The 13098-nt window shown below is 39.4% G+C and overlaps 1 protein-coding gene across 1 annotated transcript in view; it reads right to left on the reverse strand.

The window, feature by feature from the left end:
• Positions 1 to 13098, reverse strand: part of REPS2 (RALBP1 associated Eps domain containing 2) — a 95875-nt gene that overhangs the window by 35522 nt on the left and 47255 nt on the right. Inside the window, exons 10-13 of the mRNA XM_032194880.1 lie at positions 9717 to 9786; positions 7537 to 7602; positions 3009 to 3051; positions 351 to 487 (exon numbers count right to left, since the gene is read on the reverse strand). Coding sequence (XP_032050771.1) covers positions 351 to 487; positions 3009 to 3051; positions 7537 to 7602; positions 9717 to 9786 — 316 coding nt within the window. The remainder of the gene's footprint in view (positions 1 to 350; positions 488 to 3008; positions 3052 to 7536; positions 7603 to 9716; positions 9787 to 13098) is intronic.

Raw genomic sequence — 13098 nt, forward strand, 5'->3', positions numbered from 1 at the left:
AAAAAATAAATAGTAATAAAAATCAAATGTATTGTAGTTACTGATGAGAACTGTTTAAACAGCAAGGCTAGTTATAAACAGTCAGTGATGACAGACTACCATATGTTAGGCTTCCTGTTATCGTGCCAGAAAACATTATAATCACCTTAATTATGGCAACAGAGTGATTTTTCCCCTCACTGGTGATGTAATGCAGTAAAGTGCAACTTCTTCTGTTCCACAGTATATTACTGTCTATAGCACAGACAAGCATATGTACATATTGTCAAGCATTCGTGCAAACAGATCAATTTGCCAAATACTCAACTAACCTAAATGGTCTCAAAAGAAGGAAAGAAAGCAAACTTTACCTTGTGTGTTTTGTTGAAATATTTTGTTCAGGTCCAAAGAGGAAGCTCTGGAATGTGATTTCTGTGGCCTTGGAGGTGGAGTGGGGGGCTCTTCTCCCTTTTTCATGGCGTCTTCTATTGATGTGCTAGAATAAGACCTAAGGAGGGAAAGATTTAAAAGCAGAAAATATTTTATTTCAGAAATTCATCTTAAACAACTACAGTGAACAGTATCTAAAAATACACTGACCAGAACTCAAGTTCATGGTGGAAATCCCTCGCCCTACTGACTTAAGTTCCCCTTATAACAAGGCAGATTTATTTGGCAACAGAGGGAACCATGCATCTTGGGAAATGGATGGGTCACACTGATGGCTAATATTTTTTAAGGCTTTTTTATACCACAGTTTCAGGCTCTTCTTGTGTATCTTTAACTGCCACTATGATAATTGCAGCAACTATTTTGAATAAATGCAGGTATAAAATAATTTTCTTTACAGCTTCTTTTGCTTGCCTTTCACAACTGAGAGTAGTGTTTATAGAGGTATAGCTTCAACTTGCCTCTTGCAAGTACATATTTTGCAAACTGTGATATTCTAACTACCAGAGTAAATTTTTTCAGAGCAAACTGTCACCAAATTCCAAAAAATCCAGAAAAATGAGTGAATCCAAAGCAACCCCCATACTGTTCAAGTATGTATCTCAGTACACCTTCCTAGGCCGCTCCAGGTAAGTCCATATCATGCTAATCCCAGCGCAGTGCATTTGCTAAGAACTCTGATTTTGCTGAGTAGTGTCCAATATTTTTCAGTGGTTGCAGTTACCATTTTTTTCTGCACGACCGAGAGCTTTGTTCAAAATGAGCATTGACAACGTGAGATGTTATACTTACTGTAATACATTATGCATGACAGGCAAGACCAAAAACACATTCGAGGAGAACAGAAATAACTCCCACTAATGGGAAACGGATCTTTTCTTGCCAAGCAGGCTGTTGTTAGAACACAGCTATTTAGCGGGACAGACATTTGGCAATGCTGATCCTGTATTTCTGATGTAAACTTTAATAAATACAGGAGTGAAAGCTGCAATTGCTTCAAAATTTACATGTGACACAAAAACCTCTGCTGATGCTGAATTTTTCAATCTTGGTAGAGCTCTGAATTCCATGGCCCTATCATTTAAGACCTAATCCAACCCCTCTGAAATAAATGGGAATGTTTTTTGTTGGTTTTGTTTGCCTGTTTTTTACTGTCTTATACTTTTATTTTCCATAATATGTGGTGTATATTTTACTTGCCTTACAATTGTACAACCTAACAGTTTGAGATTTTTTTTTTAAAGAAAGAATAAGACAGCAACTACTAGATAAAAATATGCCTGCTGCAGCACTGCCAACACATCGCCCTATGACAGTGAATCGCTGCTTACAACAGGCAGACCTGGGCACCTACGAGTAAGCAGCTAAGAGTCTGCACAGCTCACACTAGAGAGCCAGCCTCCTGAGCTGGGAGCTCTAAGAGACTTGAATTGTAGCCTCTGGTGGTGAGACACGCATGAAGACAGACAGCCCAGAGGCTGTAGAGCCCTCCAGGCTGTACCAGGCTGAAGGTCTGGGTGCAAGGATGTGCCTAGGGAACTTTTGCCCCAACTTCTGCATTGACACAGTGAGATACAGTCACATGTGAGACAGTCATGTGTGACACAGTAGTCACATTCAAGTGACTTGTTCAAATGTTTAAACAATGCTTGCTATTTTATGCATTTTTTTTTGTTTAAATGTCTTTGTGTGTGTCTTACATAAAATATTTTTATGTATATTTTGCATATTTGCACTTCACGATTCAGTAATCATCAAGAGAATTTAGAACAGTGTGACAACAAAAAAGCTTTGGCTAGGAGCAGAAAAATGACAGAAGGCAGTTCAGCCTTTCTGGATGTGGGTCCTAAGCACAGAGGATTTCCACCTTCATTCATTATGTGGATTGCTCATCCTCTCTTATTAGCAGCCCTTGACAAGCTTAGGAGAGAGCTCTTGCTATACTCTTATAGCCTAAGAAAAAGAAATCAAGCTCCCCAACCAGCTCAAAAAAAAAAGCTTTAAGGTGAATGAATGATAGGGCTGTACAACAGAAGAGACAAAAACAATACATAATATATACTTTATACATAACATAATACTTTTATACACAGTATTTCTTTGCACAGGTCTCCCTCTTCTTTAAAATACCCAAATTCAGCAGGTGCCATTTCCCTCAAACAGCAGCGTTGATTCCATAAGCCTCTTCCACCACAACCAACCAGCCCCAGTCACGCACACACACACCAACAAAAGGATGCACTCACCCACACCTGAGAGCTGAGCTGCTGCTGCTGCAGCGGGAGCGTGAGGCATCTCCCTCCATACGCAGCCACTGCCCCGACTTCCACAGGAACACCACCCCGAGGAGGCAGCCGGGATGGGCAGGTGGGCAAAAATGCCAGTGTCTTGTGACCCAAGACCACAGGGTGCTAGGCAGTGCTCCTGGGGCATCCAGAGCTTACAGATCCCTCCTGGTAAATCTCTCAGGTCTGAGCAGTGCTTCCAGCACGGCACCAGTAAAACATCGCGACACCAGTTATCGTGTCTAACATCAGAGGAATGTATGTCTTATCCCGAAACTGAAATGAAAGTGGTACCTGGATCTGGGTCTGGCTTTAAGTGCATTAGGTTCCTGAGGAGCTGAAAGAGAAAAGAAAATATCACCTGCTAAAACAAATCATGCTAAATAAGAGCTGTGGGATCGGTGTTTATTAAAACTGGGAGTGTGGCAAATGTGGATGTGAGAGCTTGCTCATCCCACATGAGCAATGAGGATTTGTTTTCACTTCTCCTTCCCCTTTCCTTCTGTAGTGTGTAAATGCCCTAAGAATTCAAAAGCTCAAACACAGTCAAAACCTCACCTTCTACTTTGGTTAACACAAAACAGGGAAAGCAATAAGTCTGATGCTATTGTGACAAAGAAGTGCTGGCAAGCAACACAGAAATAGCATAAGCTGTCCATAGAAAACACCTTCCTCCTGGTCCAGACATCTATGTGTTGTCCTGCATACCGAAGCACAAAGGTTTATGTCCTTCCTAAATTCTTCAACTAATTAGTATAAAAGCCCATGTTCTTGCCACCCACAAAAACTTTTGACACATCAGGTTGAGGTTACTTTGACACTGGGGTGGAATGATATTCAAGGTAGAAAGTTTTCCAGGCTAAGCGTTGGTAAAAAACATTTTTATCAATGTAAATATCTATTTTACTTGGGTTAATCCTGAATATCCTGCCACCCCCAACCAGGCTTTATGTGATAGAAAAACAACAGCACTGAATCACCTTCTCTGGGTTATTCCTCGAAGCTGTTCCTTGGTTTACACTGTTCATAGAATCATAGAACACCCTGAGTTGGAAGGGACCCACAAGGATCATCGAGTCCAACTCCTGGGTCCCCAAAGGACCACCAAAAAAATCAGACCATGTGTCTGAGAGCGTTGTCCAAATGCCTCTTGAACTCCAGCAGGCTCGGTGCTGTGTCCACATCCCTGGGCAGCCTGTCCAAGGGCCGACCCCCCTCTGGGTGCAGACCCTTTCCCTAACCCCCAGCCTGACCCTCCCCTGTCCCAGCTCCATGCCATCCCCTCGGGTCCTGTCACTGTCCCCAGAGAACTATTACTCTCCTTGCTCCTTGCTGACATAAAATATTCTTGACAAAATATATCTCTGTGATTGCTTTCAAATTCAGCCCACTGAGATACCCTCAAGGTACTGCAGCAGCATAAGTGATCCCAACGCACAAAGTCGCTGTACAGCACTCCCTGAGAATACAGCAGACTCCCCCAAACAGAGCAGGAGCTAGCTGTGGTAGCAGCTGGCAAATACTGACCTTCCAATGGCTGGCACTGTGTCACTGCATAGACCCTACACAAGAGGCTTGAGGCATACAGAATGCAAGAAATAGCATATGACACGTGCAGAGCCACACACTATTTCTTCATAAAGGAAATACGCTTTCAGGGTCATGCAGTACCACACTGATACAAAAAAAAAAAAAAACAAAAAAAAAACACACACTCATAAATCAAGTTCTAGTAGATTATTGTCACCAGCAAACTGGCCCACAGTCATTCCAGCCTTCTGTGCAACAAACTCTTAGTAAAGAAGAGAGAGGGAATTACTTTTAAAATATGCAGTGGTGATAATCCCCCTCTCTGCATCAGACTCCCAGAGAGCACAACTTTAGAAACTGCTTCCCTACAGCCAAGCCATATGACCCAATTTTTCCGATGTTGAATTGCTGATTATTAAATTACATGCACAATTATTAAATAAATGTCATTTAGAAACAGGAAGTATAAATTCTCTCCAAGCTAAGAAATGCTTAAGAACCATCAAGTTTTTCTTCTTTTAGAGACAGTAATTCTGTTCATACTTCTTTTAGAAAACCTTACTTCTAAAAAACTACAGGTAAAATTGAACTCTTTGAACTGAATGAGAACTCTCTGAGGACATCTTGTTGAGGTAAACAGGAAAACACAAAAGGAAGAGAGAGACCTGATATGACTACTAATAAAAAATTATGGCAATATAATATTACTGCCAAGGATTTTCTTATAAGCTTTTGAAAATCAGGAAATTTGAGGCTACAGTTACACAATACCCAGACCTAGCCTTAGTGTGAACCTTTCATAAAATGAAATATAATGCTATTATAAAACAGGTAGTTCATTATTAGGGCATGCAAACAAGAATTGTGGCAGCATTTCTGTACAGCCTGCAGACATTTTGGTGCACTCTGTGCACGGTTCATGTGTGAGCTGCAGGTTTACACATACGCACAACATAAGCATTCAAGATGATACAAAAATATTTAGCCAGTTCACAAGTTTTCCCTATTTCTATGGCTATGAATAGAGACGCTTACGTTACATGAGACTAATAAAAAAAATAAAGCTGTTGAGTAAATTGAGTACAGTTAGTATTTAGAAGTTTGTATTATTCCTGGCAAAGTCTGATGAATTGAACAGCCCCATCTGGACCAATTAAAATCATATATGATGATGAACTTATTTATTCTCACACACCAGAGGAGAGTGTGAAGGTTGCCAGTTTAGGCGTTTAACTGCTCCCAGCCCCTCTCCCAGCACATGTTCACTGTAACATTCCCAAGGATGCTGACTCCGTGACTTCTGGCTGGAGCCTAGTGGACTATACATATCTGGTGCCTCCCTGCTTTACAGGATGGAACCTTGAGTGGAAAATTGTGCTTTAAAAGGTGCAAGTATGCTACACTGATAAGGAAAAGAAAAGAATTCCCCAGTTTAAATCACATGTAGTGACTCACTTTTTATCTCTTATTAGTGGCCTATGCAGAAATACAAAATTTAAATGTTCACAAATTTGGCTCTTAATTCCTTAAAGTCTAAGGCCAACAATGATCTTACACTTAGGAGCCTAAATAAAATAGATTTGCAGAGATGTTGAGCACGTGAAGGTTTTACTGACTTCAAATTTCTAGTCTGATGGCAAAGAAAACTTTTCCTTAATGAACCGCAGCAGTATCATCTTTCCTGAATTTACATAAATAGCCCAAATGAAGGATGTAAATTTTCTCTTGCTTCATCCCAACTGAATCTGCATCCTGAAGTGTAATAATTATGATGACATTTCAGAATGATGACTGATTCTGAAATAAGCACTCAGTTGTGCTTTATCTAGCACACTGGATAGATAAATATTTTGACTTCTAACATCAGTCTTACTGTGCAACCTCAGAATGTGCTTGATCAGATCCTTAATGTGCAGGACCACACAGGTGAAACTCCCAAAGCAACAGGAGTCAGGGCAATGGGGTGGAAATCTGCCACTGCTTCCCTTGGTATGCAAACACAGCAGCATTGATAAAAGAATACAGTTGGCACCCAGAACAGCTCCCTTACAAGGAAATAAAGGACACAGGGCAAAAAAAAACAATAGTGGCAAAGGTGATGTGCAGGTGACAATTTTTTATTTTTTTTTCCCTAAGCATACCAAAGATGGAAATGCTGAAGTGAAAATAAAACTGCTTGGGGTGCTCCTGGGCAAAAAGTGGTGGGCAGAGATGGGGGAGAACAGAACTGAAAGTGTCACTGGCCCCCCTTTCCCCTTTAGAGGGGGTGCTGTGTGTGTGGCTTGCTGGCTGTAGGAGAAGCAGCAATTGTTCAAGAATAGGAGCTGAAGATAGGACATCTGGTAGCTGCCAAGTGTTTGGGAAGAAGCCAGGAAAAAAAAAAAAAAAAAAAAAAAGGTTGGGAAATGAGGCATGCAGCTGTTGAGCAGCCATGAATAAATCGAGCTATAAGGCAAAACTGCTGTGACAGACATTTGGGGTCAGTTTTCTTAATCAAGGATATCTTCACGAGTAAAAACATTTATGCAAAAGAAAAAGAAAGCAAGTCCAAAGTTTAGCTTCCCTGGGACCTTGCCAACACTCTTACCGCTTTAGGGAAGAGGTTAACAGAGAAGAGGGACAAGGAGACCTGATGAACTGAACTGAATGTATGGAGAGTTTCTGGAACAGCTAAATAATTTTCACATATGACATTCCAGAAATACATTTTTCCAGTATGACAAGAACACGGATGGTATGTTGGAGTTGAAGAAAGAAAAAACATTGGTGGTTTCACAAGAGAAACACCCTTGAATCAAAAGGATGTGTCAATGCTTTATGTGCCACAAGATCTGTTTCCAAAACTCCTATAGGAAAACACAAAAGCTCATTTCTTTTCAAAAGTAACAAGCCACTTCAGAACAGTCACCAAAACATTACATTCTTGTTTAATACTGGAGAAGACCTTTTTATCAACAAAACACTATTGCATTTCATTTGTAGTATTGAAAAGCTAAAAACACAGTCCTTTCAAAATGCTACGCCATAAATATTTCCCACATGTGAAGAACACTCATACAGTAAAAACAAGAGAAAGAAAGCAAGAGAACCTTTTGACATCCTGAAGTACTAAGATTACGTGTGCAAATTGTAATCATTATGAGGTAAAAGCTAATTTCAGTAGTATAATATTACAAGAGGAAAAAGGGTCTCAAAAAATTACATCAAAATACATTAATTTAGGTTCACTGTGATACAGAAACATTTGATTGAAATTCTAATGGCAGTAAGAAGTGAATGGTTTTCTTCTTACCTGTTTTCACAGTCAAGTGCTGAAAATCCTTTGGTATTGTCTTGACAGCGGTGCTTACTTTAAGAGCTTATTAAAACAAACAAAACGAAAATTTCTTTAAATATGTGCAGGTAATATCTGTAGACATAGCTCTGAGAAAGCAACATCTAAAACAGTATCAGTTGGAATGTCTAATAAAGCCAAGCGTACATGAAAAGAAACCAAAGGTAGCAAAATATCCTCAGAACACCAAACACCCAAAAGCAGTAACTACTCTTAGTAGCACAAAAGTCAAGAACAGAAAGGCCTATGCCCAAATTGCCAAATAATCCCAAATTTTGAGAACTCGGGGTTTGAATGCACAAAAGGAAGGACCTGTGTTTCAGCAATGCAGCAGTCCTGCACAGACGGCAGCCAGCAACACCTGGCAGAGCTGGGATGCATCTCTCTGAACCTACAAACCTCGAAACCCAAGGCACAACAGAGACAACAGCTTTTGGTAGTTGAAGCCTCGCCAGCTTGCTCCAGGGGATGTCAAATGGCACTGACAGAGCCGAGGCTAAAATTTAGGAGATCACAATGCTTTGCACTTACTCCCGTTCCATCCATGTCTACGCATCTTTTATTAATTACTTTCTTAAGACATCCTTGTAGCATATTTTAATGCAGTGTAATACACCGTATTATAAATGACCACTCGGAATGAAATCTCTCATCTCCATCTGCCTTCATCAAATAAAACATATGTGGGAAAAGTCTGGTTCTTGGATCCAGTTCTGTTTGCACTATCTCCCCCACTTAACAGTATTAGCTCACAGAGTCGAGCTAATTTACTTGTATCGTTTTGAAAATGCAGGGAAATTTGCTTCTACAGTCCTGAACTACAGATTCTTGATGTCTGGGAACTTCTTCCCAGCCAGGACAGCAATCTGCTCTTCATTTGCCAGAATAGCAATAAGTAGTAGAACGAGAGCATTTGTTCTTTGGCTGAAAAGGCAGGAATCTCTGTCACAAATACAGCAGATCCTCAGCCGTGAAGGACTGCATGCACCAAAGCAGCTTCCCATCTGATTTCACATGTCACCTATCCAGAACAAAGCACAAGTTCTTCGCCTAAACAGGGAAGAAAACAAATTCCTCAGGTAAAAAGTGAATCTTCCCTCAGCATTTGAAAGCAATAACCTTCATGGTTCAAGTCCTGCTTTCACACTTCATGATTTACAACAAAACACACCTTATCAACAAAACACAATTTTTGTGGAATATGCTGACTTACCCAAACGTCTTACAAACTCTGACAACCTTTCTTTGACCCAGAGATACTGGGAATCTGCCAAACTTGGTCACACCTGTAACTGGAAGGAATGTGGACTACCTGGTCTCACAGTTCCTTATCATGGGGACAAATGGGAGGTCAGGATCTACACCAACCCCCTTTTTTAATTATTATTATTATTATTTTATGAATGTATAATCCAGTTCTGAGAATCAGACAAGAAAATACCCACAACTGTTTTAGTCCCACAGCTGAGGGAGAGGGACAACAAGTGAGAACCTGAAAGGTCAATGAAAAGAGAATATAAAAGGCAATGACTATGCTATGATCCAGTGCTAATTCTGGAAGCCCTAGTAGCTGCTGATTGCAAAAACGAAAAGATCACTTCAATTTCACATGGCTTGCTGTTCCCATATTTCAAGTGGCATAAATGAATCAAGTATTTTCAGTCCTGTTTGTCTAAAACCTTTGTTTTGCAAGAAAATATAGGGTTGGTAGTGGTTCCTTTTTTTTTTTTTTTAATGGAATCAAAACTAATTCTGAAATGTTGCTATTTGACGAAAAAAGGGAAATCCCAAATTTGGCACAATCTAGCTTTTATTCTTACAAAACTCCTGATAATGACAATTGAAACTTTGTTGAAATATGAAGTAAAAATATTATTTGCCTTTGGACTAAGCCTGTTTTAGAAGGTGTACTGCATATCATCCACATGTGATAAAACTGATTTTGAAGCAAACCCATCCATATATTTTTCTTCAACTCAGCTGCTGTCAATAGCTGTCTCTTTAAACCTACAGCAACATACAGCTAGCTTAGAAATTAAACATACCGTTTCTTCTATCAGCTGAAATATGGAATTACGAATTATCACACAAAATTTAAGCTAAAAAGAAAAAAAAAGGAAAAAAAAACATTTGAATACCTTGTTTGTCATCTTTCTTTGTATCTTGTAACAGGGCAGAGTTATCAGGCACCTCTTCAGCTGATGTCTTCTAAAGACAGAAGATTGGTTATTACAGTGATTGACATAGCAGACCCATGCATTTCCATAGTCAAATAGCTAAGAACACAGACCAACACAAATAAAGGTGATATTCTCTCTTGTACCAAGACTTGCTTTATATGATAAAGAAGCACAGAAGAGCTTTAAAAAGACAGCTATACCTCTCTGCTTTTAAAGGTACACCAGTTTCACTCCTGAAATTAGTTAAAGAAGCAATTCAACAATGAATCACAAAGAACTAAGGACTACATGCAAAGAGATACTTCCCAAAACAGAGCAATGACATTCTGTGTTTTCTTTTTTTCTCTGGGTCTAACACCTGTACTAGGGTTGAAGAAACCTTTCCAGCCTCTTCACGCAAGTTAGTCTCCATGAGAAAACTCTTTTCAGCGAAACCTCAAGCTGTACTGCACTGTCAGTAGTTCTGCATCTAAAGTCTGCAGGCTGAGGTAGCTGACTTGGACTGCTCTCTTCTTTCTGCATGCATTCACAGAAATGGGGAAAAAAATTTCATCAGCATGTCAGCATTCATTAGCAGTCCCATTCAGGCCTCTGATGGGAAAATGGGGAACTTCACACCAGTCTTATTCCTAACTGTTCTTTATTTCAGCAGCAACTTACACTATAAGCATTTGTGGTTCTTGTAACCTCTGCTGCATAGCTTACCAAGACGGAAAGAGGAACAAATTCTACTACCATTATCTATAAGAACAATTCTGTGGCAAAAAAAACAACAATAAATCAAACAGCAGAAACCTCAAGCTTCTCTAAATGTTAAGCAATGCTGTTTGTTGTTGTTTTTTGTTTGTTTGTTTTGTTTTGTTTTTTTTTAAGACCCACTGGAAAAAAAAGAATCCAGAAACATAGAACTTGCAGACATTTTCAAAAAACCTCAGGTCAGGGCCAAGTCCAGAGTAAAGGGCAATGAAATTTGTTTTATAAAGTTGCCCGTGGGATTCCCTAATGCTTTTGAGGAAGGAACATACCCTAACCATAGCTTTTGGATCATGAAAATGTTTGAGCAAAACACTTAACATCCCTAGTTAGCCATGACACTATATATTACAATCAAGGCTACAAGGAAGGAAAACAAAAAGGTCACCAATTGGCTTAGCTACAGAGCTTGCCACATCTGAAAGAACCAAGGGTTCTGGACCAGGTGGCTCTTCACAGACTACTTCAAGCTGATCAAACAAAAAAAAAAAAAAAGAAAAAATTTTGGGAGGAAGAGGCACAGAAGCAATCCAGATTTGAATGTCTCAAAATTGCCGGATCCTATTATGATTCACACTCATCTTTTGACGTTAAGGATTCATGTTTCAAGCGCACAATAAATAGCAACTCTTGGTGCTGCTATAGCATGGGAGTGGATGAGACGTGACGCTATTTTCTGTCTTGGTTTCATCAGCTGTTAAGAAAAGAGTGTCAAGACTAAAGACCTAATTCACTGCATGCCTGAATCGATGGAATGACTCACAAATTTAAATGAACTGTGAGTATGACATTACTGAGAGAGTTTAGAGCAACCCCAGACAGTCATTTTATGCATATAGTGAGAAATCTTGTGTCTTATCTTTAAGCGTTTGGCGGTGAGAAGGCTTGTGGAAAGGAGCCAAAAAAAAAAAAAGACCAGAATCAGAGTGGGAGACAAAAACTTGAGAAAAAAAAAAAAAAAAAAAACAAAAAGACAAAACTCTAGTTAACAAAAAGCAGTCGCTCTTGTCATTCTTGAGCATACCATTACCAGAATTTGTGTGCTTTTTAAGTTTAACAAAGCCTACTATTTGGTGACTCGTCTCCTGCCATTAATTTCTTTATAGGCATTCAGGAATTGTCTCCACTGTACTGTAGTACTGTAGTTCAGCAGTCACAGTAAAAATGGTCTTCTGAAATTAAATTAAACAGTCTGAATTGATGAGACATGGAAAGACACAAAGGCACAGAGATAATGCATAACCGATTGCATTGATAATACAGTATTTCTAATGGAGTGATCAGGTATCTAAACTGCATTTCCTCAAATAGCCAAGCTACAAATTAAATTGCAACAGTGAATTACTGCGCTTCCCACAGAGTGAGATGAATGGGAGGTGAATCGCTGACCTTCCAAGTGAAACTCTTTCAGGGCATTTATTCTGATTATAGAAACATCAGCTGAACAACAGCAACAGAAATTAAATCAAAATCATTCTCAACTCAGGTTTCAGATGAGATTTTGTGCTCCACTAATTTTGGATAACAAAGGACCAAAATAGCAAGGCCCTGCAACAAACTGAGAGCTTTGCTCAACACCTCTAGGTCCCAGACAGTAAAGAAACAGAGCAAAGACAGGCAAATAACCATGATTTACTCAGGTAACACTATCTATTCTCAGCCAACAGGCAATCACGTAACAGTTTCTTCTTTATTTTCAAGCTACCCATAAAAAAATTGATTTTGCAGAACAGAAATGGAGTAGCAGAACACCCAGCTGTTCCCCCCAAGAACATTATCTGACTGTAAACGCAGCACAGTAATCTGCAAGTTATTGGCATTTATGGACAGAACACCTTCAGAAGAAGAGAGCAGAGATAAGGCACAGGAGGTTTGAAAGCCTTAAATTTTGGAAATCAAATGAAAAATTAAATGCAAAATGGAGGATTTGTTACTCTTTTTTTTGTTATTTTATTTTTAATATTTTGTGCTGTATAGCCTGTGAAACTATTTAGTTCTTACTATGATGTGCCTGCTATTATTATCTCCACTGCAGCAGAAAAATCTAAAAAGCAAAAAAAAAAAAAAGACACAATTTAACTGCTTAGATGATCTCCTTTTAGATTTATCCCTACTCTGCGCTTATATTGAAGGACCACAAACAAACAGAGCCTAAAAAACGGACATTTAATAAGATTATGGAATTGTACTGGTTAGGTTACTGAAATGACATCTTATAACTAAGAAACACAAGATGACTCTGAAAGCAGGACTTCTGAACTTTCTGAAATATACACATGAACGCTGTAATCTCACAGTCCCAAGGGTTGCGCTACTGAAGAACAAACTTCTGCATAACTCTGCACTAACAGAAGACTATTTTGCATATCTGGGTGATCATTTATGAAGCCAGCATCCTAACTGGAATGAGGATGCCCTAGGCCACAGAATACCAGGATAACAGCACTGCTGTCAAAACCCAATACAACTGCTGTGCTTTGGTCGAGCTGCTGTACAAAAGCAATACCCAGCAAGCGCACTGGGGAGACCCAGGCGTATTTTAACAGTTTCAGAAGATAGCGTGGATGTTAAAAGCACTGACTGCAAT

This window comes from Aythya fuligula, chromosome 1 (assembly GCF_009819795.1).
Source record: "Aythya fuligula isolate bAytFul2 chromosome 1, bAytFul2.pri, whole genome shotgun sequence".
Taxonomy (NCBI): Eukaryota; Metazoa; Chordata; class Aves; order Anseriformes; family Anatidae; genus Aythya; species Aythya fuligula.